The sequence below is a fragment of the Cucurbita maxima genome, unplaced genomic scaffold (assembly GCF_002738345.1).
Source record: "Cucurbita maxima cultivar Rimu unplaced genomic scaffold, Cmax_1.0 Cma_Scf00008, whole genome shotgun sequence".
NCBI lineage: Eukaryota > Viridiplantae > Streptophyta > Magnoliopsida > Cucurbitales > Cucurbitaceae > Cucurbita > Cucurbita maxima.
Window position 1 is genome coordinate 1,219,338 of NW_019272024.1, and position 26,715 is coordinate 1,246,052.

Consider the following 26,715-nt stretch of genomic DNA (forward strand, 5'->3'; position numbering starts at 1 on the left):
GAATTCATGGCTTGCATTGCTATGCAGAGGCATCAACGGGACTGATGCGCCCATTCTAAGCACCGGGGAACGCCGAGAGGTGGAGTCGGTGTTGGAGGAGATGATAGCCACACTGCAACAAAACGATCAAGAACAAGTCTTGGCTCTGTGGCTCCTCCATTTCACTTACTCCTCCTCCTCCGACAGGCCCGACCTCCATGCCTCCTATACTCGCTGGTACACCACCTCTCGTAAGCTCTTCGTCCACCGACATCACTAATCTAACCTTCCCGTTAGTACTTCTTAAGCTCAACTGGTTAAGACATATATCGAAAAATAATTATTCTTTTTCAAGTTGATTGAAATTATGGAAATGTTTTCCGACAAAGATGGAAACTTTTGTGAATTGTTATTCGACAAACAAGTTAACTATTACACTAAATTAATTCAAGTACTCTTGAATTTTATACTTAGCTACATAATTGCTTCGACATCAATCATTCTTGGAATTGCTCTCTTAACCATGGCAGGCTCTGCAATACACACAATATAAATGCAAACGAAAGCAACCTTAATTACATAAATATGTACATTATTAATTTGAATATTGACGTTTAATGAAATAATCTGTCGTATTATCAAAGAATTAGATGTGTTATCTTCGTTCTAATCTCTTCAATTTTAGCATCGGTGTTCTATTTAGTCAGGTATAGTGATAATTTAACAAAAATACCAACTATGATACATATGTGATAGGCACACTTAAAAGAAATATTAGAAACTTACTTGATAATTCATGAAATTCTGGGAGCGAAACAAATTTGGGGCATGATTTTGTAGCATCACAATCGATTAGCTGCAATGAATAAACGATTTACGTTCCTCAAATCGTTAATATTGGATGGAAACTAGTAAGTACTCTCCCATTTCCGTTACCCTTTACGGAAAAAACATACAGACATGCTTAACAAACTAAGGTGTTTTTATAGAGACAAAAGTAATATATACCTGGAATTCTTTATCAAAGCATAGACGAAGTTCCTTAATAATCCCTTTTTTACCGCATGTAATCTTTGGATTCGCTTTGAAAGCAGACCGAACAGCTCTAAACACATCCTCAATACCATACTTTTTGGTATCTGAAGCTATAATGTCAGCTTCCTCCAAAGCTTCCTGAGATTTTAACAGTCGAAAATCGATAATCGTAGAAGATAAAAGACAACAAGAAAGCTTTTACTGTCCTCGTTCTCACCTCCTATTTCAATCATCAAAATTCTCTATGTATCTTTTTGTGGGGATCGTGGCTGAATTCTTACAATAATTTCTCGTTTGTTTCAGCGAATTACTACCCGAGCTATGCATCGAAAAGAAGGCACACATAAACACCCATTTGAGAGAGGTTTATAAGAGCTTACAGTGACATTGTAGTTAAAGAAAAGGGCGAGAGTTGTGAAGAAGTAATCATATTGGTGGAGGATTACAGGTGATCCACATGTTCCATGCTTCTCTGCACAAAAATAAATTGTATTTTAAATGTGTTTTTTTTTTCTCCCAAAAATATATTTTTGAAAGGAGAAAAAAACATACCATACTGCATCAAAGGTATCATGTCATATGGCCCATCATATAATAACCCGAGAAAAAGAGAGAATTTCGAGATTCAGTCACGGAATTTTCATACTCAACTAAGGAAGAAACAACCGAGAGAGATTGAGACTCGGGAAAGATATACTTTTGACTCCTGAAATTTGACTTAAGTAAATATCTAGCTATCTGAATTTTCAAACTCGACATTTTAATTTTAAGATGGGTTGTCGTGATTGATCGAGTTTGATAACTCATAGCCCTAAATCAAACTTAGTGAACCAAAATTATAGGATTTGAACCTGGTGAGCCCAAAATGATCCTTTTCTGTTACTGCAGCTGCTCACAAGACCACACCGATAGCTTGGCCAGTAGCGCTCAAGATCCTCAAACAAGGAACTAACCTACAAGGTTTAAAGAAATAGTACGGTTCACAGGTTCGTCAATATTTTGGTATAATAAACCCTAATTTTGAGAAAGAGTAAGAGAAAATAACCTCATTTTCGTTAAAGGTTTCATTAGTACAACATGAAGGCCACCCTTTGTCTTGATATTGAGGCCAAAGCCCATCTGCATGCCTCATTTTCAAACACTTTCTTTACTTAGCGGTGAACGGACCATGTTGGGTTAGGTTAAAAAGTAAAAGCTTCTTCTTTTCTTTCACACTTACGGATTGTAAACTCTGCGGGCAATTCAGCTCTAGAGAGCCATGCACAACAAGAACGTCATTAGCTCGATAATAAAAGGTCACGACACGATCGGAAACATTTCAGGTACTACGAGAATATGGATGAAACTCTCACCGGTGGCAGCAACCATTGGTGGGGCAGCACATGCTTACGTTTCTGCAGGAAGAGCCTGGCCATTGAAGAGCCAACACAAAGTAGTCAAATTCCCTCTGCTCCTTGCCGACGGTGAGGCCCTCCACCGCCTGCGGCGGAAGAGTAACAGCAAGAACCATAAACACCACCTGCGCCGCCGCTTTGAACGTGAAAGAAGCCATGTTATTATTATTATTATTCTTTCTCCAAATCCAAGTACTTATACAAGGTTAATGTAATTTTGGTAGTTTTGATGGGTAAAAATGTCATTTTATTTTGTGTTTTCAATAAAGATATTTAGTAAAATAAATAAATAATGAATTTTTTTCCCCTCTACCTTTAATAATTCAAATGTTGTAATAGCATTTATTGGAATGAGTGACCTTTTTATATTTCTATATATACTTCTAAGTAATAATGTCCACTTTTGATTAAATAGCCCACATAGTTATCTTTTATTAACATAAATAGTAACTTTTATTTCTTTTAAATTATAAGGGTGTGTGAAACGAAGCTTTCTTTATAAGGGTATGTAAACCTCCCCGACTCGTAATAGAAAATCCTAAAAGGGAAAACTCAAAAACCTCGAGGGAAAGTCGGGAAGGAAAAGTCCAAAGAGAATAGTATTTGGATGAGTATAACAGACACGTAATGGGGAAGTCTAGAAGGGAAAACCCAAAAACCCGAAGGGGAAGCCAGGAAGAGAAGGCAAAAAAGGACAGTATCGGGAAGAGTACCCATTTCACTGTTTAAATGTGAAAGACTTGTTTAAACCATGAGATTAACGACGATACGTAACAGGTTTTTACAAGATCGCTCTCGTTCGAATATGGTCTTACTTCAGTCATATACTCGTTGTTTATCTTACTCGTTGGTTGAAAAGAACATTTATTTTCTTTTGGAATAGTAAAAGACATAATGGGAATAGTAAAAGACATAATTGAAGACAAGAAAGATAAGTGATAGACATATCTTATATGGAATATGACTTTGAAAAAGAAAAGGTTAAGTTCATAGCATTGAAACTACAAAAAGAAAGGAGAGATCTCTCTCTTTTTCAGTTCAAAGAGTGATAATTAGACATCAAGAAGGATCATCCAATTTGAGCTTCAAAAACAGGTTAAATAAGTTCTTCAGCATCAGCAATCCATGGAATAGCTCCCTCCACCACACCCTGAGGCTCATACGTTGGGAGCTTAATAAACTCGGGGCATGAATTGGCAAGATCACAATCACGTGGCTGCAACAACCAAAAACTATGAACAATTTGATCCAACCCAAAAGCTTATGAGATATGATTCTTATGAACACAAAGAACACCTCAAAGTTCTTGTCAAAGCATATCCAAAGCTCCTTGACAGCCCCCTTTTTAGCACAGCTAATCTTTGGAGTTGAATTGGTAGCATTCTTAACTGCATCCACCACATCTCCTAGTGGATACTTCTCAGTATTGGAAGCTACGAACCCAGCATCGCTCAGCGCTTTCTGGTATAAACAAATTGAAAAAGACACCAAATTTAATACCCATAACGAAAAAGACACCAAATTTAATACCCACAACCAAAACCATAGAAACCACGACTCTCCATAATAATATGATATTGTTCACTTTGAGCATAAACTCTAATAGCTGGCTTTTCAAAAGGCCTTATACTAGCGAAGATGTATTTCGAACAAAGTACACTATAGAACCTCACCTGAGGCCTATGGAGCCCTCGAACAACCTCCCCTTAATCGAGGCTCGACTCCTTCTCTGGAGTTCTAGAACAAAGTATACCACTTGTTCGACACTTGAGTCACTCTTGACTACACCTTCGAGGCTTACAACTTCTTTGTTCGACATGGGAGGATTTTATTGACATAGTTAAGTTAAGGCATGACTCTAATACTATGTTCGTAATCACGACTCTCCACAATTATATGATATTGTCCATTTTGAGCATAAGTTATCGTAGCTTTGCTTTGAACTTCCCCAAAAGATCTCGTACCAATAGAGATGTATTACTTACTGTAACATTGTACTTGGAGAAGATGGTGAGCGTTGTCAAGAAGTAATCGTATTCGCCGACAATCACAGGAGCTGCGCAGGTCCCATGCTTCTCTGAAAATGGAGGGTTTAGGTTAGAATTTAAGTAGAACAAGATATCAAGTTCCAAGAAGATTGGAAGTAAAGAAGAAACTGACCATACTGCAGCAATGGTAGCATTTGATATGGCGATCATATAAGAAGAAGAGAAAAAGGAAAGGAATTTGGGATTAGTCTCAAAGTTTGATAGATGAGCTAAGGATGAACAAAGAGAGAGTGATATGAACCTCATGAGCCCAAAATGATCCTTTGGTACCATGGCAGTTGGATGTAGTACCACATCTATAGGTTGGCCAATACTTTTCAATATCTTCTGATAACAAGCTAATCTGCAAATGGGTAAGATACTAATTATCATTCTTAAATCATTCTAAATATTAAGGGTTTGATTTGTTGTACTAATTGTTGAACTCAAGCAATTGTGTTTAGTAAAGGGTAAGAGAAAATTTTGTTGGTTTCGAGATTGCATTCCTTATAAGGGCATGAAAATCTCTTTCTAACATTCGTGTTTTAAAATTTTAAGAGAAAGTCCAAAACGGAAATTTCAAATAGGACAATATCTGCTAGCAGTGGGCTTGAGTTGTTACAAATGGTAGCTCGTTAGGTCCCCAAGAGGGTGGATTGTGAGATCTCACCTTGGTTGAAGAGGAGAACAAAACATTTCTTATAAGGGTTTGGAAACCTCTCCCTAACATACGCGTTTTAAAACTTTAAGATGAAGTCTAGGAAAGTCAAAAGAGGACAATATGTGCTAGCAGTAGGCTTGGGCTGTTACAAATGATATCAGAGCTAGACATCGAGTAGTGTGCCAGCGAGGACGCTAGCTCCCAAAAGGAGGTGAATTGTGAGATCTCACATCGGTTGAAGAGGAAAATGAATCATTTCTTATAAGGGTGTAAAAACTCGTCCCTAAAAGACGCATTTCAAAATTGTGAGGTTGACGACGATATGTAACGGGCTAGAGTGGATAACAATATCTACTAGCGGTGAACTTAGACTGTTAACATATTATCAGTGCAAACAATTGTAGAACCATTTGTTATACTCGTTCTAGTTCGAGTTCGAGAGAGAGAGAGAGACCTCATTTTGATTGAAGACTGCATCAGTGCAACAAGATGGCCATCCTTTCTCATTATACTGAGGCCATAACCCATCTGTCACATTCAAACACAAACTTTTCAGATCTTAATACACAAAACATCCAAATTCAACCCAAATTCCAAACCTTAGAGGGCTTAGTTTTCCACTTACGGATTGTAAATTCAGTGGGAGAGTCAGCTCTAGACAGTTGACAAACAAAATATTCAAACACAGAGAAAACACAAAAAAAGTCAGCTTTCAAAAGTCAACGTCTGGATCAAGCTTAAGATCGGAGACAAAATCTCACCCACGGCAGCAACCATTGGCCGGGCAACACTTCCCAGTGTTCTTGCAAGAAGTAGCTGGCCATTGAAGAGCCAACACAAAGTAGTCAAATTCCTTCTGTCCGCCGCCGCCGCTTGGAGTCTCCGCCGCAAGTACCACCGCCACTAGTTGAAGAGCAAGAAGAAGAAACACCGCCGGCGCCACCACCATGGGGTTGGATTTAATGTAGAAAGAAGCCATTTTTTTTAAATATGGAAAGGAAGGTGGTGATGTGCTCAAACTCGGTTGTCCATTCTTATACTTATCAAGAATATGGGACGAGGGTATTTGATGTCATTTTGGTAGTTTTAATGGGTATAATTGTCCTTCTGTTCTAATTGTATTATTAGATTAAGGTATGTATTTTTCCACCAAATCGCACGTTACGTACTTGTATTGAAGTAGGTCAAGAAATAAAGATCATTATCATTTGGATGTGGTCTCGGTTCATTCATGTATTCATCTTTTACTTCTTATAAATTCTCAAAATAAAAATATTATATATATATAATAAAATAAAATTTATTAACGATATGCCTACACATGTATGTACCATTTCTAAAATTGCCAGATTCAAATTTTTTACGCGCGTATCTTAATATTTTAATAAAAAAATCAATCAATCGTAATGAAAATATGCAAATAATTAATTTGATGGGATCCAAAATTAATAAAAGGTGATGGGGTGTGTTTGTATTTAAATGAAGGGTATGGATCTAAAACATGTTGGCACTCACTACAAAAAAAAACAAGGAAGAAGATAAAAGGCATATGGGAAGTACTCTTCATGGGTTGTCTTATCGTCTTACCAAGTCAATTTAATAATGTACAAAATCCGAACTCTTTTGATGTTTTTAAGGAGCATGTGAGTGATGACAACATATTAAAAGGAATCTTCGGTTGGTTGTGAGATTAGTTTTCACTCTTAAAATCACTTTAAAACAAGTATGTGATGCTTGAGTAAAAAAGAGATACATGAATAATCTGAGACTACGTTCGAATAAGAGCGATTTTGACGATAGGATGACTAAAAAAGTTTTAAAAGAAATGAAAGTTACTACATACACCACAAGGTGTACGTTTCTTTTCAGTGACTCAATCATAGGAACTCCATGATTAAATGTTCTTTACTTTCAGCAATTCTATGTCGGGTAACCTCTTAAATTTTTTTCTAAGATTCATGTGAGTGAGGTCAAAACATGCTGGAATGACCCTTATTGATTTGTGAGGATAATTTTCACTCTTAAGAAGCGAGGAATAGGTAACGTAGGAGATGCAGGGGGATGCGAGGTCATCGGACGTGACCATGTTGCAGGAGAATGCAAGGTCAGGTCATCGGGTGCCGAATTCAGATTCTAAATCCTAGGCGTGAGCCGTTACACGGTAAGTAACCACGTTGGTGATTGCTATTTAATAGTGAAGATTAGGTAATGTTGTATGATATTATAATATACATATGATGCATACTAGAATATTATATTTAAATAACCACGTTGTCCAATTGCTACCATCATTAATCAATTGGGATTTTTTTAATATACATTTTAATATATGTTAAGTCTCATACATGCATGTGACACTATTTACTACTCCTTGCTTGATTTGGTGGATTAATACATTATCTTAATATATATATATATATATATATATATATATTGTTGAACTTCAATTGGATTAATGGTAGATGGTAAAATACAAAAAAACAAAGTATTATTGTCGTATCGAGTTGGTTGAGTTGCTGAGGTCACAATCTAACTCAACCCAATCATCTATTTTTAAGTTAGTTTTGTCTTTTTTTAGTTATTTTAAAAAATCTTATTTATTTACAATGCATCACTAAGGTCGATTACAAAAGTCATATATTCTTAATTTTCATTCTAATTTTAAAAGTAGGGAAGTGTGAATGTTTGCATAATCCACCACACCTAAATGGTGTGAAAGTTATCTTATTTATAATCAAATAAATTACAAGAATATGGAAATAGTAATAAATGGAAAGATACCTCTGATAATAAGGCAAATATCAGAGTGAAAGTTATCTTATTTATAATCAAATGAATTACAAGGATATGAAAATAGTAATAAATGGAAATAACAATAAATAGAAAGATACCTATGATAATAAGGCAAATATTAGATATTTGCCTTATAATAAAATATCAAATATAATATATATGGTAAACTATAATTTATTACTAAATATCCTTAACAGGAAGAATTGAGTCGTAACCCTATTTTCGAGTAAGTCAGGTTGATCCGATCAAAACATTGTCAACCTGCAAATCAACCCCAATTTTCAATTTTCTAAAAACTCAACCCAACCCAACCCGTTCTTTATGAGTTAAGTAGTTTAGATTGGTCAAGTTCTCGATTCAACACTTACAAGAGAAATTTAGAGATTTGAAAAATACCAATATTAAAATAAAATGAAGTATTTTAATAGTTAAAATCTCCGTAATATACAATGGAATATCCTCTTATGATTTAATAATAGAGGCGTCATCGAACCCGAGGGTTTATCTATCCAACCTAAAAATTTTCCATATGTTATTTAATTAACGTGACAATTTGATAGATAAGACCTACCCGTTCATGTCATACTCGTTTGCACAATTTTTTTTTTACAATTATGACCGTTCTAAAATATTATTTAAATTGATTTCATTTTTTAAAATGCGATTACCATTCTAAAATTGCTTTCGTTTTAATTTAAAATTTAATTAGTGGATCAAGTTAATGGAGTTAAGACCATATATTATATATATATATATATATAAATGTTGGGCCAGCCCATGATTGAATTTGGCAATTTTCTTTTGAATTTAGATTTAAAAAAATACTTCACATTTAAATATATAAAAATCAGAAATTAAAAAATATATATATTCAATTTTCATAATTAATGTCACATAATTAGAATAAATGTCACATAATTAATGTTCTGCTGTCATAAGAGTACGATTGTTGACGGCTGGTCTGCTTCCAACTCACCATAATTTATTACATGAAAGTGATCAATTAAAATAGTTTTGTGCGATCGCACGGTGGGAGAAGAGAACAAAACATTACTTATAAAAGTATGAAAATATCATATTTGTTTTATAATTGTAAGACTGATGGTAATATGTAACGGGCCAAAATAAATAACATCTACTAATAATCGGATTTCGTTGTCATTTTTTATTATCAAACGAGCTTTTAGAATATAATTTTTCATTGTATCAAACAAATATTTATTAGGTATGATTTTTCTATTAGAATATGAAATGATAAAAGGTGTAAATGAATGGTACAATGAACATAGAAGTCATATGTAATTTGGAGACATTAATGATGTTGACTAGGTACATCATACCATAATGATTCCCGAGCACAATTTGTTGATGGGACTTATATAATTAATAACCAATTATAAACAGGTAACAATTTAGTCCATATATTCTGTGATAATCAAGTAATTTAGCTTTTGTGACACTCGATTGAAAGAATGATACATAAATGAACCGAGACGAGATCTAAAACTCAATTGTTTTGCTTAGAGTAATTCTACGTTGGACGACTTTTTTAAAAATTTTCCGACACACAAACCATGCTAAAAGAATTCGTGTTAGTCTGTGGAAATAATCTTCACTCTTACAAGCAAAAAGTAAGGAACGTGACCATGTCGTAGGAGATGCAGGAGAATATCGAGACACACAAGTGTTGAATTCAGATTCCGAATTCTGGGTATGGGTCGTTATAACCCACACACTTTACTCTTACACCAAAAAATTTCTCGAGACGATGAAAAATCAGACTTATAAAACCTAGAAATTGAATCGAAAACTAGGGAAGTTAATTGTAGAAAGTAGTTGTGTGGTTGAGAAGTTGAATGAATAATGCAAGTTCTAAAAATGAATAACATTATTGGTGGATATGGGGAAGTTAGGTTATGAATGATTCATGAACAGCTGCTAATGTGGATTAGCTATGGCCTAAGCCAAGTGGGACGACAGCAAGATTCTTGTCGTTTCAACATCCTTAGGGTTTACAAATAAATGTACTTTAGGTACATACCATCTAAATTTATTCATTAATCCCCACAAAAATTGACATTTATTCTAACTTAGAATGCGACACTCCCGTTAATGCTTGCCACTTATCCTCGACCTAATGTGGGTCATATTTAAATTCTTAAACGTTTATATTTAAATTAAAAAAAAAAATTCTTGATCTCACAATGTTCGTGAATGAGTCGATACCACATCTGAATAAGAGTAATTACTACATATACCAACAAGGTACAACTTTTTTTACAGTGACTCAATCATAGAAATTTCAAAATTAAACGTGCTTGATTTTGAGCGATTCTAGATTAAGTAACCTCGGGAGATTTTTAATGTAATTAAAATTAAAAATGATAGGGATAGAACAAATTTTTAATTATAAAATATTTCATTAAAAAAAAATCATAATTTTTGTAGTTGGACCATACTAGAATATAAAATTTTCAGATATATAAATAAAGTGTATTGGCATCCAGCTCATTGCTAGGGCATTGGTTAAGCAAGAATCATGTATTAAATATAATTAATTAATTAATTCTTTTATTTATTAAGCATCAACTGAACCCAATATATTAAAATAAAAATTTTGGTCTAATTTTAAATAAATATTAATAATTAAAAGCCTCGAAATTTTAATGGATAGAATTTGGACACATTTGTGATTTAAAAATATTATATATAATATATATTCTCACTTTTGGCTGCACTTTTTTATTTTAAATTCATTTAATGTTTTTCTTTTTGGAAGCTTTTTTTAAAATAATTATAATTCATTTAACTTTTTTTAGGAAATAAAGTTTATACACACATTACTAAATCTGATCACTTTAATTTATAATATTAATTTGTACAAAATTAAATAACATCATTTTTATTTTACTATTATCTCGAATATTGCTTTATTTTAAATATAATATTTAGAAATTTTATTTATTTATTTATGTTGAAAAAGGTCAAATTTGGTAGACTCAAAAGGAAATATGAACCAATAATTATCCAAATCTTTGAAATATAGGTTTAGACTTTCTCACATTCTTGTCCCTCAATTATTTAATTAATTTCTTCTATTTATTTCTTTCATAAAATTTTAAAAAATCCAATTTTTGTTTTTTTAGAGTCAATAAATTATAAAAAGATTTAATTACACTTTATTTAAAATGTTTATTAAATGAAGCTTAAGTTATTAAATTTTTATTTTAGAATATGTGGAATTTTAGATAAAGTTTAAAAAATATCTTATGTCGGCCTAAGTGAGCTATGTTGTGGCACATACGTGTGTCATAGTGTGAGCGAGTGTGCTGAGATGAGTGTTTCAGACGACTTTCTTTGAAATGGGTTTTTCAAGGACAAATTTGGACGGTATGGGTGTGCCGATATTGCGCCCCGCCCCGCGTGTTGGAGGTTGCTACATACACCCGCTATCCAGTACGGTATTTGTAAATGACACGGCATGGGCACGGGAGGCCTAAGGCCTTGATAGAACCCGGATAGATGGATGTTCGAAAAGTCTCGATGAGATGAGCGACATGAAGACTTGTTCTCGATGGCATGATCGAACGAGTTGTGATGACCGACGATATCTTGAGACTCGGGATGACGTAAAGACATGTAAACCATGTTAATGGGGATCGAGATGACAAGATGAGATGCAACGTTATATTGAGAGACCTTGGGCTCGAGCAGAGGCAAGGTCGAGCCGAATGACTTGGCCTAGTGTAGAGGGTGTAAATGATGAATATGATTAAAAACTACTTAAAAGAATTTAGAGTTATGATCTATATTAACAAGATACACATTTTTTCACCGACTCAATCGTTATAACTCTAAAGCTAAATGTGATTAGCTTGAAGCAATTTTACGTTGATCGGCTACTTAAAATTTGAGAAATTTTACGTTAAATGGTAGGGAAGCGTAGGTAGGTGCCCGGAAATGGGAGGCCAAAAGTGTGAAAAGAAGAGGTCAAAAGGGTGGGTTTAGAAAAGAATGGTAGGGTAGTCCTACATTGAATCAATGATACCAACAAAACCTAAAATCATTTCAATTAGGTGAAGGGTTGATTTTTAAGAGATAGAATTTGAGTTGTACACAAATAATTTAGCAGTCAACGATGTGACCTTTTCTGTCGGCAGTTTTTCGCATTGGCTCGGCCCCAGACTCCTCCTTTATATTACACGAATTAAGGTTCACGTCGGAATCAAACGGAAAATAATGCAAATCAAAATACTATCATATAGACGTGACAATCAAAAGAAAAACAACGTGAATTTCTTATATTAAAAAAAGAACTCCAAAATTGTAACCATCTATCCCGATCGTTTAAATAATAAATTTTTAAGTATTATATTTTTAAAATTATTGTGACGATTTCTTAAAATACGAAAGAGGAAATAACATATTGTGACGATTTCTTCGAACGAATCTTCTATATAAAAACGTGCATAAGAGCGTGTGTGACATGAAGTGCTTGACTATTAATAACGGAGGCACTCAAATTAGGGTTTAATAATGGATGAATTTAGATGAGGTTATAGAGAAGTTAGGTAAAGGGATTAATTAGTTTCCTAAAACAATTATTTGGAATTTTGAAATGCATACTCAAATTAGGCATTCTACTAATTTAATCAAAATAATTTCTCTTCTATTCTATTTTCGTTGAATTTTTAAATTTATTTATTTTAAAATAATAATAGTAATAATATAAAAATTATTATTTTAGAGGCTATTTTAATCAAATTTGAGGACGACATGACGTGGAATGGTAGGCCAAAGGGAGTAGTTAAAACTTAATTCCACGTGTTCACTGTAATAAACTTTTTTTTTTCCAAAAAGAGTCAAATCAAGACGACGTGGAATTTCCAAACCATCTTGTCGGCCCTATGGACTGGGCCCCACCCAATTTCAAAATATGGCCTCGTTTTTTTACTGCTTGCTCTCTATTACCCAAACTAACCCCGACGGTAAATCCACCGGTAAATCTCATTTTTCACCTTTTTTTTTTTTTTTTTTTCCCATCAATTTTATTTTTAAATTTGTACTTTCGTTCATAGCCATATTTATCACATGATTTTGAACTTATTTCTATTTGATGTTCCTCATTTTTAAACTTCAAATTTAATTCAATTTCATATTTATTATTACCCAATTTTATATTATATTAAAATTTTCAATATAATTTTTTTTAAAGAAACCTAAAAAATTCTAATAAACTTAAATAATATTTAATTAAAAAATATTATATCATGTTATGTATATACATACATAACGCAAGACGAGAATAGAGAATGTAATCTCTTATAACTCCGTTTCCCATTCTTCGAGTCAATGGGACGAAGACAAACTCATTACAAAATATAAAATAATAAATTTGAATTAATACTTTTTTTTTTTTTCTTCCCAAGAAATGTGGGTGAAAAGGGAATATTCAGATGCGGACACTCATATAGTGGGCCGGCACCGACCCCACGCAATGGAAAAAGGCCGAAAGTTAGGGTTTATGTAAGAATGAAGCCGCCCATCCATTTAAACTTTGCGTGGACCCTCCCGCACTGTATAATACCTCCCACCCACCCAATTCACAATTTCCATTTCCCAAAATATCCCTAATTTTATAAAATTCAACACACAACGTACATTTTGTTTATAATAATTACATCCCTTTCCAAATTAGTTTCTAAATTACAAAAATTCCTTTTTTAAAATTTAAAATTAATTATTGTTTAGAGATTTCAATGTAGACGATATAATAAAAAGAATTTAGCAATATTCTGTTGTTACTTTAGTTATATTTTAATAAAGTATTTGAATATATAATAAAAATGAGTTGAATTTTCAATGTATATTTTATAGAAGAATTGAATTTAATAAAAGGTAAATAGTAAGTGGTGGACAGATATTTAATACCCAAAAAGTAAGAATGGAAGATAAACTCAGAAGCCTAAAATAGGAAATGGATAAAGCCCCACACCTTTTTTATTTTCTACTTTTCTAGGGGTGCCCTAAACACTCAGCCCACTAATACTAATTAAATATAAAAATAATCATAAATTTTTTAAAATAATATTAAATACTTGTAGATAATTTACGAGGATATTATTAAAAAATTAGTTTAAATACAAAATAAAATGTATTTTTATTAATTTATTAAAAAAAAATATTTAAGAAATGTAAAAATAAAAATAAAAAAGAAATAAAGACAGGTCACGCGTGACTTAAAATTAATCAAATTAATCCTTTCAGTGCAGTGTCAGTGTACGTACCAGAACCAAACCCCTCTCGATTTTCGAGCCCTTCGTATTTTTTTAATATTTTAATTAATTATATATTTTTTTTAAAATAAATATCTCAACCTTCCGTGACGCCATCCAATTATAGGGCCTGCTGCCCATGGCCCTCCCTTATACGCTACCCATCTTGCCCTTTTGGGGGACACCTGGTCCCCCACGGGTTTTCATTTTTTGTCCTTATTCCATTTTTTATTTATTTATTTATTCATTTTTAATTCTTTTTCAAACTTTGAATTTCATGTTAATCTCTATTACCTTTTTACTATTGTTTTCGAATAAAATAAACTAAATTTATAATTTAATTTATTCAAAATATATATAATTAGAAAATTTTAAGATTATACTAAAATAATAAGCAAAAAAAAAAAAGGAGGGAAAAATAGAGTAAGAGAAGAAGCTACGTGGACGGATTAGAAGGCACACGAGGGAAGGGGAGAGATCAGATTACCACCACGTCTGATGCCACGTCAGATTCCGTAACCCAAGTCAGGAGGCACGTGAGAGTCACACGCCTAGTAACTGGAAGAATCACCCGTCACGCGTCTCATTATAAGTCCTGTAAGTCCTCCCCGTCACAGCCTGGCAACTTCTTTTGACCAACCTAACGGACCAATCCAAATCGTCCACGTTTCTCCTTGACCGTGACGCATGTGTTACCCTTACAGCTGTCGCCTTTCTTCATGTCCAAATGCTTCCCACTATAAATACGAATACCCATTTCCTTCCTTTCAATCCAATATCCAATATCTATTTATCTTCTTCCAACTTTGCCCTGAACATGGCTTCTATTTACCATCGTGCCACTCTCTGTTTCACTCTGTTTTTCTTCCTCTCCTCTGCCGCCGCCGCTCCTGGTCTCAGCCGGGGACCGGCGGCGATCGTCGAGCAACAGCCTTTGGTGCTCGAATACCACAAGGGTGCTCTTCTGAAAGGGAATATCACCGTCAATTTGATATGGTACGGCCGATTCACATCTTCACAGCGCTCTGTAATCGTCGATTTCATTCAATCTCTAAGCTATTCACGTGCTCCGGCGCCGTCGGCGTCTCTCTGGTGGAAGACGACGGAGAAATACAAGGGTGGGTCGTCGAATCTCATTGTTGGGAAGCAGATTCTTCACGAGGCTTACACTTTGGGGAAAAATCTGAAGAACCTGCATCTTAGGGCGTTGGCGACCAAGGTCAATCAGTTGAATTCAGTAAACGTGGTGCTGACGGCGAAGGATGTTGCCGTCGATGGATTCTGCCGTAGCCGGTGCGGTACTCATGGGTCGGTTCCGGTGGGTCGGAGAAGCGCACGAACCGCTTATGTATGGGTTGGAAACTCGGAATCTCAGTGCCCTGGGTACTGCGCCTGGCCGTTCCATCAGCCTATTTACGGTCCACAGACGCCGCCATTGATCGCCCCCAACGGCGACGTCGGTGTCGATGGAATGATAATCAATTTGGCCACCGTTTTGGCAGGAACTGTAACGAATCCTTTCAACGATGGGTACTTTCAGGGCCCACCAACGGCGCCGCTGGAAGCTGTGTCAGCCTGCACCGGGTTGTTCGGGTCCGGAGCCTACCCGGGTTACCCAGGTCAGGTTCTGGTTGACAAGGTGACCGGAGCCAGTTTCAATGTCCATGGAGTTAACGGACGGAAGTATCTACTCCCGGCGATGTGGGACCCCCAGTCGTCTACGTGTAAGACAATGGTGTGAAGTGGCTGATGAAGACGACACGTGGCGGTGGATTGTGTTCTTTCCTTTGTATATATAATATAATGAGTAAAAAACATATGATCCACGATAATGGGTTCGGGTGCCGTACGGTTGGGGAATGGATGAAACGCTGTCGTTTTGGTGGTCATGTAAAAATTTGTATTTTGAAAAATGGACAGGGAATGAGAAATATAAATAATGCAAACTTTAATTAAATGGAAAGAAAAAAAAAGAGTTTAAAAAGATGCTTCAAGTGGGGAATTTAGGAGTGTTTGGTAATGAGAATAAAGTAGATTAATGATGGGAATACAGTGGAAAAGATTTGATATTTGATGGTAATAAAAAAAATGGTATTCTATCTGATACTAAGGCAATGATTAAATGTGGGATAAAGAACTTATGGAATCATTATTTTTTAAATTTAGTGGACACAGCATTTAAAAGATAATTCGTTAAACAAACATATGGAGTTTCAATTTTCTTTTTTATATCCATCAGCTTTTGGAAAAGTTTTAGATATGTAATAATTACTACTGAATTTACTTCTGAAGTATCTAAGAGGTTAGTGTATTTACACTAACCGCACAAGCTTTGCTCTTTAGGCTTGCAAATATTGTCCACAATGTTTTAAAATGTGTCGGTCGGGAATGGTTTCCACACTCTGTGCCCCTCTCCAACCGATGTTGGATCTCACAATCCACCCTCTCTTCAGGGCCTAGTGTCCTTGTTGGCACTGACACTCATTTCTCACTCCAATCGATGTGGATCACACAATCCACCCTCCCTTAGAGGCTCAGCATCCTCGCTGGCATACCACCCAATGTTCACCCCCTTCGAGACTCACCATCCTAGCTAGCACGCCACCTAGTGTCTTACTCTAATACCATTTGTCACGATTCAAACTCACCACTAGCAGATATTATCCTCTTTGTGCTTTTCCTTATGGGCTTCCCCCCTTAAGTTTTAAAACGCATCTGCTAGAGAGAGGTTTTCACATCCCTTATAAAGAATGTTTTGTTCCCCTCTCCAACAGATGTGGGATTGCACAATTCATTCTCCTTTGGGGCCCAGCGTTCTCGCTGGCACTCGTTCCCTACTCGTTCCCTACTCGTTCCCTTCTCTCATTGATGTGGGAGCTCTAGAAGATTATTGTTCTTGAAATCAGAACTTTTATAACTGACCAAGCAGATGGGGCAAACAAAACCAAATAAATCTATGCACAGAATTGAACCAAAATAGCAAGCACTCAATATATAGAACGTTTAATACCAATATGTAATGGGTTCTATTTTTAGCTTCAAACACGATGCACAAAATTCCAAAGTGAAATACTTAAGATAATGAAAACGTACCTGCAGCAACTCCAGAGGAGCCTTCTTCTATACGCAGTGATAGAGCTCGAAGGGATTGACCTGCGTCGTGCTTGCTTACACTCCATTTCTTTTAAACAGAAAAAGATCTCTTAAAATTATATCCAAACATCAATTTCCTTCATAAAAAAATAAAAGGGCATGCAGACACATTTAAGTACGATATCTCTAGTTCAACAATGCCCCAAACAAAAATAACACTCAATAGTAGGGGCCGTAACGCGTTGGCATTCTGAACCTTGGGACTTTCCTGCAACAGAAAGAACTATGTTAAACGACTTGGAAGAGAGGAAGAGATGCAAGCGGTTTGCATTGGAAATTTATATTCAATAATAATCGTACCCGTATCCATATGGTGAGAAGAAATAAGGAGGAGCAACATATGGGTTCCTGGATCGAGCACCCATATATGGATTGGATCGGCGTGGACGATACTGCTTCATCCCAGGTATGTTTGTCCTCTTGGCAGTTACCTGCAACATACTTAAAAACTCATTTTTTTTTCCAGTAGAAGAATCTTAAACTAACATTAATCTAGCAATATATAAAACTTATGTTAACCTTCAGCTGTCGACCATGCAGTTCTGATTCATTCAGAAGGAGGGCCTCTTGAACAGCTTCTGTCTCAAGGAATTCAACATACGCATAACCCTTCGGTTGTCCAAACTTATCGGTGCGAATAGTGATTCTGTTTACAGTTCCACATGACTGAAAATGTTGCTGTACTTCTTCTGGGGTACATGAGTAATCCACCTGTTCCAAACGTAGTAGCTCAGAACATTTGACATACCACAAAACCCGAATAAAATAGGGCTCGCAGATTTTTATCAGTTAACTTATATCATATCAATATTAGTAGAATGTAAATCACACAAAAAAATTAAATCAATAAAATGAGTCACACATTTTCATAATTACTGTGTGATTGTCATAGTACATCACCCTGTAACGAACTGAAAATAAAAATTAAATTAATTAATAAAAGTCATGTCCCAATCGTTCATAATAATAGGTCTCTTTCTAATTCCAATGGATATCCATTCATGAGAAGACAAGAAATTACCATGCAACTCTAATTTCTCCACATTTGTTCTCTTGAAAAATCCTAGACGACTAACAGCTTTTTTGACCAGTGGCCATGATTATAAGAGAATATTCATACAAGAATGACAATGTAATAATGTAATAACCCAGTAAACAGAAACCATCCAAGGAACACGTATTCATCTATGGAAAGGAGAGACATTTGACTACTCCTACCAAACGACAGAAAAACAAATCCTGATGGGTACTTAGCTGAATGAGTCCAATTTAATTTTTAAATTTGAAGTTTGACCAATTGAACTTGAATAAAAGTTCAAATTAAAAACCTATGTTGGTTTTTTTCCCCATTTTGAGATTGAAGGTTAAGTGTGGGTGCTTGTGATTGGAGAACACTATTTCTATGTATACTTAATAATTTTTTAGCAGGGATGTCTTTACATTGGGTGACATTGGGAGTTTTTCTAGCAGTATTTTGGGTTTGTTAGATTTTGAACAATTTCAGTTAGTTAAACAAAATTTTTTGAACTTCAAATCAAGGAAGGCCTTAATTTTATACCCTATACAAGCATAGAGTTCAACTTGATGAAACTGGATATTTACGAAGGTAAAAATGAACATTTCCCACAAGTAGAAATAGAAACATAAAAGCTTCCCTAATTATGCCTTTTTCCTTTCCTTGATGGATTAAGGGAGGAGACAGGAAAATCAGAGATATTTGGAGGTCCCTCACCATAGATTGTAAATCACTTAAACAATCCTCGAACAGTGGTCACAAATGCTGGCTTCAACACAAGACAATAACATACCTCAGCGCCACAGCCAGTCCTCCTTAGTTGTGAATGCACATTACTTCCCTTCAAAACTTGTCAAGCCTTCCAGTTCAATCAAGCAAACCAGTAAAACTTCTGCTGACTTCATCCAGTCATACATACCCTTTTCTGGGCTGGTGAGTTTATTCTCTCTCCCACTTTTTTTTTTTTTTTTTAACCAACTCCTCTTTCCCATTACCCACATGGCCTCAAACTTGAGACATGTTAGATTGACTGACTCTTAGCCCACCCACTAAGCTAACAAGGCATGACTACATGATATTTAGGTATATTTTCTTTTCTTGTTAACTCATCTCAACTTTTTTCTTCCATCACTCTTTTCAAAAGATTCAACCAAAACTATTACCCTCTTGAAAATTTTACACCTTATCCTTATACATTTTATCACAATTTTTATCCGCTCTTTCTTTTGGGACAAGACACTTTTTTATATACTAGATAGCTATTTATAACATATCAGAGAATATCCGACTTCAGCAATAGGTAATCAGAAAACCTGACGAAGTAAGCCTAACCTGTAATTGCAGTCAAACATGGGAGTCAAATCAGGCTAGAAACACCGACATATACTAAAATTTCAAGCACAGTACAGAAATGGGTCATATATAAATTTAAAAAGTAACTATCCACATTGAACTGAATTTTTGGCAACAATCTATTTGGAAAATATTCATAATAGTTACTTATAGATTTCAATGTTTTTAAAAGGCAGAACGATAGATAACAATACAATGAACCCTCCAAACATCTCTAAAATAGTACTGCTAGCAACCAACCACTTTAACATCCTCAAAATTAAAGCATGATCCAACCTCTTCCTAAGACATGAATGATATGTACCACAAGAAACAACCCATATCTACCTGAAATTTAGTAAATCTTTATGACCACACGAGGAATGAACAAACCAAGGAATGAAAGTTAGTCAGTTTAATCCATGTCAATAATTAAGTAACTGAACTCTCAAAGAAAGTCATGCTCAAAAAGCTCTTTCTATTGTTCAATAAAGAAGACAGCTCCAGTCAGTGGCTTCTCTTGCCAATTTACCTTCAATTATTGATAAATCCAATCCATTCAAAATATAAAAAGGTCACCAAATACTTCAATAAGATTGCTCCATTCATCATATCAAATGCATGGAACAAAAGAAAGACAAAAGATTAATATTAGAGAAAGCTACAAGAAGAGCAAGTCTTAGCTCCCATTCATGATGAATGACCTAAATAGAAGTAACAAATCTAGTAAAAATAAGTAGTGCAAACTGTAAATACATATTGTTCAAGAATTTAACATTAACAGAGAGAATCCTTGCACCCATTAAATTAAAGTTCAGCCAATCGTGGGGTACGAGTGACCGACGCAAGCAACTGGAGAAATATGCAAAAGAAAATATATATATTGGTCAAGGGTAAAGAGATCGTACATTGCCAACAAACACTGACCGTGCATCCACTTCCTCCCTATTTGCTTGACTTGCAGCAGCACTTGCTGGATCTGGTAGTACAAAAAGTGGCTAACCATTTAACGGTAACAGACTGCTTGCACTACTTTCGCATGAGAGATATATTTATATTAAAAACATGTACGGGATGATCAGCAAATAATATGTCTCCATAATTAGGTTCTCATCCCAAGGCAAACTTCTGCTAATCAGAAACTACAACTTTGTGATTAAGATGAGAACGAATCATCTCCAAGTCGGAGACAGTTCAAAAATCAGTTACTCAGTTAATGAATAGCTACAACAATTTGAAATTCAAATGCAAGAGTCAGTTTTTTGCATGAGATCCAAATGCGCCTTCTTCAAACATTAAACATTTTCAACTTGCATCCAACAAAAAGACGACCTTCAGAATCAAACAAATACCAAAACTTGACTTACTTATTCAGTATTTCACCAAATAAGATCCAAGATAGACATCGTAAATACTAACACAACGAATAGAATCCAAGAGCCTCCATATCGCAATGACATTGTACAAAAACACAAAACTAATTCACAAAAGCGAAGAAGAGCATAAACCAACCTTGTACAGAACTCATTTCCTTCTCGACCTTGGCCTGCATCTCACGTAGAGCAGCAGCTTCATCTTCCATCTCTTTCAACCGTTTCTTCATGTCATCTAACTCCTGAAAACCAGGAGAAAAAAGAGCAATTAGGGTTTTTACACACCAAAAACAAAAGGATGGTATATAAGAATCGAATTGAAAGAGAACAAAAAAAAAAAAGGATTAAAATGGAAGACGAACCGCAGCATCGTTGGTCTCCAAGCCAATCATGTCGACGTCTTCGTGCTCCATGGCTTCTCCTCCGCCCCTCCGCCCCTTCGTCTCTCCGTCTCTCTCTCTGTCTCTCTCCCCTTTCTCTCAAAGGGAGTTAACAGTAAATGTGTTCAACCCGGCTCCTATAGCTTACGCACCTTTCCCCTCTTTTAATGGTAAAATTACAGGTTAACCCTACAACTTTAACCTTTCGCCGATTTCGTCTTTAAACCTTTTTAATTAAAATATCTAATAAAATTCGTAAAATTTTCATTTCTCTGTCTCAATGATCTTTTTTTTTTTTTTTTGGTAAATTTAAATTTTAAAAATAATTATATATATAAATTTTAATTTTAATTGTATATTCCTAGGATTTTAAATAATTGAAGAGTTTAATAATAAATTATAGTTTTGAAAGTTTACGAATTAAATAAATTCAAATTCGTAAAAACTAAATTTATAATTTAAATTCTAATAATTTACTTACAAATTTCTTAACAGTTTGCGAAATTTCTTATTTATTTTTGCGAAAATAAAAGTTGAGATTTACAATATAGTATCCAACACACATATAAAGAGCGGGATAGGGATTTGGTGGAATTAAAAGCAATTCCCGTCCTTGTCCTTGTCCTTATCCCTATTTAGCTAACGGAAAATCTCTCCCTACTTCCTCCTTCGTTCCCGGGAAAAAACTCGCTATTAAACTGTTATAAAACTCAAAAGTATTACAGATAAGAAGCAGATTATAATGCTAATCCTGCTAATCAAGGACATCATCCATCTAAATACAATACAAGAGAGCAAAAACCCAGCCCATTTTTGGTTAAGCAGTTAGAATAAGCGAAGGATCAGTTCATAACTGTATTAATATAATATCATCACAATGACAATGGCAACACTTGCTATTGGAAACAAATTGAGGAGCTTCAGATGAACATTACCAGTTCCGGCCGGCAATACACATTGTTTTCTCCATCCTCTAATCCTGGATAAGCTGCAACAAGAGCATCCTGAGAACCAATGTACAATGAGTTATAGATTTTCCAGTATACTTCTCGAACTTTCCGAGCAGGGTGGAAAAGCCCCTGCAGGCAGTAGTTGAGCACAACCGCTGCGCCCAATGCCACCCTCATTCCTTCCACGGCCTCCATCACGGCGTTTATGACGTGTGGCGATGTTTCGAATATGTTCGGCCATACATAGTTTAGCAAGTGAACTAAGGCATCCTCACACCCTAAACCGGCTACCCCTAGAGCCATATGTTTCACAGCAGAGGCTGCAGTTTGTCTGTGGACCAGGTCTCGGTCCATTAGAGCATCCTCGAGCAATGGCGTCACAGCATATATGTAATCCTTTCCCATTTCGCCGATATACTCGAAAAGGAAAGAGAGAGACTTCAACACACCATTTTGCACGTTAAGCTCTGGCACACGATACTCGTTCATTAGGGCAGGCAGAACGGTAAATGGCGAACAGGTTTCTGCAACTATAGCAATGGCGACAGTAGTGCAAACACGATTCTGCCTCTCCTGCACTTTTAGATTGTTCAATAAAGTCGCCAAAACATCCTGTGGCCCAATGGCTTTAGCAATGTACCCAAATGTGTTAACCGTAGCACGACGGATTCCCTTCTTGTGGGCTTTGAGCATCTCAAGCAACTCAAAGCAGATCCTCATCCATTCTCTTGCTGGAACAAATTCAGCACCACGATCGGCAATACGACCGACAAGGTCAATGCAGTTCTCTTGCACTTTCTCATGCCTGTTCTTCAAAATTGGTGTCAATCTGGGAAGCAAATCCTTGATCGGAGGCGTCATCTTTGTCATACCAATGACATTCACAATAGCCTTTAAGGCTCCCAAAATTGAACCCAGAACTTCTGGGTATTCTTCTCCCAAATATTCATACAAGACAACACCAAGATGGCCCATGAGCTGTTCCTCTTGGCACTGCTTCATGACGACTGCGATCCTTGAAATAAGATCTGCGGCTTGCTGCCTCACTTTCGCGCTCTTGTTATTCAATCGCCACTTTATGGTACCACAAATCTGGGGAAGATACGGTTTTACTCTCTGTCCAAGAGAATTGACAACTGCGCCAAACCCATTAAGCATCACATTAGCATCATCACTGGTCTGCTCTTGGAAGGCATAAAGAATCCCATCAATCAATAGCTCTTCTAATCGAGCATCGATATCGGATGCACCCAAGTTCGCAACAACTTTCTCTATCGTTTCCATAACCATTCTTCTATAAGGTTCACTTTCATCCTTGAGATCTTCAACAACTCTACCAACGATATCGGCAACACCTACTTTATTTGCTATCTCAACAGTTGTGTCCACAAGTTGCTTGTAATTTCTACGATCTAAAGCCATTCTACGAACCCAAAAGTTCCTAAAGAATTCTGGGAGAATATCGTTGCGGATATAATCAGCCTCTACTCCCTCAGTGCTCACACACTGCTTGACCACTTTGAGAACAATTTTCTTCATCTCTTCATCGGGCGATTGGAACTCTCGAATGAGAATGTACATCACTTCCTTTGTATAGTAGCAGGCGTACAATGCATCCATCAAAGGAATAATAAAACCAATAGCCTTCAGGAAAGCAGCCAACACCTTACCACGGTGCGACCTAATACCCTTCCACAGTGGCTTCAAGACTGAGTCGAAGCTTTCAATACCGTATGGGGCTGCAGCCTCAGCAAGTGCAGCTAGAGACAAAGCGGTAATTGTCCTCACCTTCTGATTCTCATCATTAAGACCATGTTCTATAATTTCTACAAGAGACCTAAGATGTGGTAGAACAGCACATCCAATGAGAATAGCAATCTGCTGAACAATCTTAATTCCAGTATGCCGTGCTTGCCATGATTTTTTACTCTGACACACAGCTTTCAAAAATGGAAGAAGGGCAGGAATTCCAAGGGCAGAAGCAACAACACTAAAAGCCCTTGCAGTGGTATTCCTAACATATTCATCGATGTTGTCAATATCTGGACGCATTGCAGCAATCATAGTAGCCAAACCAGCTGCTTTACTAAGATTGGATATAATTTCTCTACCTTCTACACGTGCATAGTAATCTTCATCGATCAACAATGGCTCAATCACAACAAGAATTTTGTGCACATAGGGACGAACCAATTCATCCAATTTATAAAGCACTCTGTCAATAACCTTAACCAGAAGATGCCTCTCCTGGTCCTCCAGAGTAGGCTGCATAAGGAGTGGCAGAATGCGGTTGAACAAGGGGCCTGCACCGAACTCACGAGCCTTATCAGTTAGCTGTCTTAAAGCTGTTTTCCTTTGAGGAGGTGTTCCATTCTTAACCTTGAGTAAGAGCTTCATAATCTTCCGCTCTTTCTGCTCTTCTGGAGACAACAACTCCTCATCTTCCTCATTCAACAATGCCCCAAAGTATTGGTAATCCTCGGGCTTCATGAATGGCAAGCCACCAGGTGCTTCCTTTGGAACATCAAACTGCTGGCCACGATTCTCCTCTGGAATGGCATAAAGAGGAGTTCCCATCGGAGTTGGCGTAGCGAGCAACTTCCTTGCAGGTGTTCGAATTGGCACATAGGAAGCAGGAGGGTCCAGAATCTTATATCCCTCTTGTGGAAACATGGCATCAAGTTCTTCATCAGTCAATGGGCGATTCCTCTCCTCAATATCTCTCTCCCACCTCATCAAATTATACTGCTCAGGCGTCATTGGGCCACGCAAATTGATAGCCCCGGGTGTTGGGGTAGCCAGCTCAACCCCTCCAACAGGAGTCACACCGGGAGTAAATGCAGCAGCAGGGGTTGCTCCGGGCATAGGAGTGGCACTTCCCATTGTTGCCGGGGTCTCATCCCACCGCGATCGCTGCCTTTTTGGAGTTGGTGTAGCCATTCCAGCAAGTTTAGGAGTTGCATCCCAAGTCATTCCAGCAGGGGTTGCACCAGGCGTAACACCACCTGCTGGAGTTGCATCCAAATCAGCCAACCTCCCAGGAGTTGGAGTCTCATCCCACCTATTCCTTCTCCCCACACCAGGAGTGGCATCCCCCACCCGGCCTGGTGTTGCATCCCACCTTCCAGGCGTTGTATCAGGCAAATCCCAATCCGAGGTCTTCGCTTTTTTTTCTCCACCATCATCCTGCGATTGATCCCACCTATTCCTCCTCTTCTGAGGCACTGCAGCTGATTCCTTCGGCTTTTCTCCCGATGCCTTAGCGGCCTCCTCTTCTTCCTTCTTCTTAGCTATAGCCCTTAAAGTCTCCTCCCTCTCCCTCTTCAACGCCTCCTCTCTCATCACCTCCGCATAAGTCCTCACAGAGGGGTCCGGAGTCTTCTCACCCGCAGCGAATGCATCATGCCGCTCAGGCGATATCACCCTATTCAACCTACGTTTCCTATAATCATCCTCTCTATCGATAATCCTCTGCGGTTTCTTAAACCCTATATCATCATCTTCTTCGCCACCTCTTGGCATCTCCTTTAACAGAGACTTCGGGGCCGTATAAGAAGCCAACTTACGAGCAACCTCGTTGTCCAAGGCTTCAAGGTTCTCATCGTCCTCATTAACCGGGATGGAAGTCACATAACCCGCTTTATCATTACTACCATAAAGATCAGTATCGAAAGTCACTGAACTAAGAGAAGCCAACTGCTGCTCCAACTTCCTCCTCTCCTCCTGGGTTTTGGCAATCTCTAAATCCATAACTTACGCCTCTTTCCCAGAACAGAAATCGAAGCCCCAGAAATTGAAATTCGGCAAATGGTTCCGTGGATTATACTATATGGATTTCAGTAAGAAAAATTAAATAAACGCAAAAATGGAGAAATTGAAAAGGATAGAACGCGAAGGTAGAGAAATGAACTGACCTGAATCAAGTACCGATTTCGAGTGGCGAAATCTTTCTTCTTCCTCTCTACACTGAAATTAGAGAATCAGATATATCTTTCTAGGGCTTTGAGATGAGGAGAGAAATGCACTCCGAAATCTCTTCTATGAATTCTCTTCAGCTTTTATAGATGTGATAACCGACTCCAACTGATCGCTCCAATGGGCGGGTCGAACTTTTCCCGGCCCAATTGCCCGGGAAAAAACTATTAGAATTTTTCATTAATTTTTTTGGTTAAATTATAAAAAAAAAAAAATTACTAATTTAAAAATAATCGCTAATTTGATCCCTGAATTAAAATTTAGTCTAAACAATTTTAAAATTACATTTGTGAACATATTTAAATCTTCCAAATTTTTAAAACTAAAATAAATTCAACAACCATTCTTTAAATTAAAATTTTGTCTTTAAGAA

The 26,715-nt window shown here is 36.5% G+C and overlaps 5 protein-coding genes across 7 annotated transcripts; 1 reads left to right on the forward strand and 4 right to left on the reverse strand.

The window, feature by feature from the left end:
* Nucleotides 1–211: 211 nt before the first annotated feature.
* LOC111483248 (ribonuclease 2-like) lies at nt 212–2,566 on the reverse strand. Its single transcript, XM_023129392.1, has 9 exons — nt 2,367–2,566; nt 2,234–2,262; nt 2,060–2,133; nt 1,866–1,967; nt 1,567–1,570; nt 1,395–1,486; nt 988–1,152; nt 766–835; nt 212–512 (listed from the first exon to the last, which is right to left on the reverse strand). Exons 1-9 carry the CDS (start codon nt 2,564–2,566, stop codon nt 454–456), a joined length of 795 nt encoding a protein of 264 aa, XP_022985160.1. The 3' UTR covers nt 212–453.
* An 816-nt stretch (nt 2,567–3,382) lies between these two features.
* LOC111482949 (ribonuclease 2-like) lies at nt 3,383–6,117 on the reverse strand. Its single transcript, XM_023128998.1, has 8 exons — nt 5,858–6,117; nt 5,722–5,750; nt 5,551–5,624; nt 4,698–4,799; nt 4,569–4,572; nt 4,394–4,485; nt 3,705–3,869; nt 3,383–3,624 (listed from the first exon to the last, which is right to left on the reverse strand). Exons 1-8 carry the CDS (start codon nt 6,073–6,075, stop codon nt 3,505–3,507), a joined length of 804 nt encoding a protein of 267 aa, XP_022984766.1. The 5' UTR covers nt 6,076–6,117; the 3' UTR covers nt 3,383–3,504.
* Nucleotides 6,118–14,932: 8,815 nt separating this feature from the next.
* LOC111483059 (protein EXORDIUM-like 2) lies at nt 14,933–16,268 on the forward strand. Its single transcript, XM_023129170.1, has one exon. The coding sequence runs from the start codon at nt 14,982–14,984 to the stop codon at nt 15,903–15,905; it is 924 nt and encodes a 307-aa protein (XP_022984938.1). The 5' UTR covers nt 14,933–14,981; the 3' UTR covers nt 15,906–16,268.
* An 862-nt stretch (nt 16,269–17,130) lies between these two features.
* Nucleotides 17,131–21,570, reverse strand: LOC111483107 (polyadenylate-binding protein 3-like). 2 transcript variants are annotated; one of them, XM_023129246.1, is made up of 6 exons: nt 21,400–21,570; nt 21,177–21,279; nt 20,573–20,643; nt 17,837–18,028; nt 17,618–17,748; nt 17,135–17,525 (listed from the first exon to the last, which is right to left on the reverse strand). In XM_023129246.1, exons 1-6 carry the CDS (start codon nt 21,448–21,450, stop codon nt 17,477–17,479), a joined length of 597 nt encoding a protein of 198 aa, XP_022985014.1. In that variant the 5' UTR covers nt 21,451–21,570; the 3' UTR covers nt 17,135–17,476. The 2 variants fall into 2 exon arrangements, with proteins under 2 accessions (XP_022985015.1, XP_022985014.1); XM_023129247.1 differs by lacking the exons at nt 20,573–20,643; nt 21,177–21,279; nt 21,400–21,570 and adding an exon at nt 19,050–19,126 and having other exon boundaries at nt 17,131–17,525.
* A 519-nt stretch (nt 21,571–22,089) lies between these two features.
* Nucleotides 22,090–26,393, reverse strand: LOC111483105 (splicing factor 3B subunit 1-like). 2 transcript variants are annotated; one of them, XM_023129243.1, is made up of 2 exons: nt 26,282–26,393; nt 22,090–26,160 (listed from the first exon to the last, which is right to left on the reverse strand). In XM_023129243.1, the coding sequence occupies exon 2, from the start codon at nt 26,115–26,117 to the stop codon at nt 22,338–22,340; it is 3,780 nt and encodes a 1,259-aa protein (XP_022985011.1). In that variant the 5' UTR covers nt 26,118–26,160; nt 26,282–26,393; the 3' UTR covers nt 22,090–22,337. The 2 variants fall into 2 exon arrangements, with proteins under 2 accessions (XP_022985011.1, XP_022985010.1); XM_023129242.1 differs by having other exon boundaries at nt 22,090–26,190.
* Between the last annotated feature and the right edge of the window lie 322 nt (nt 26,394–26,715).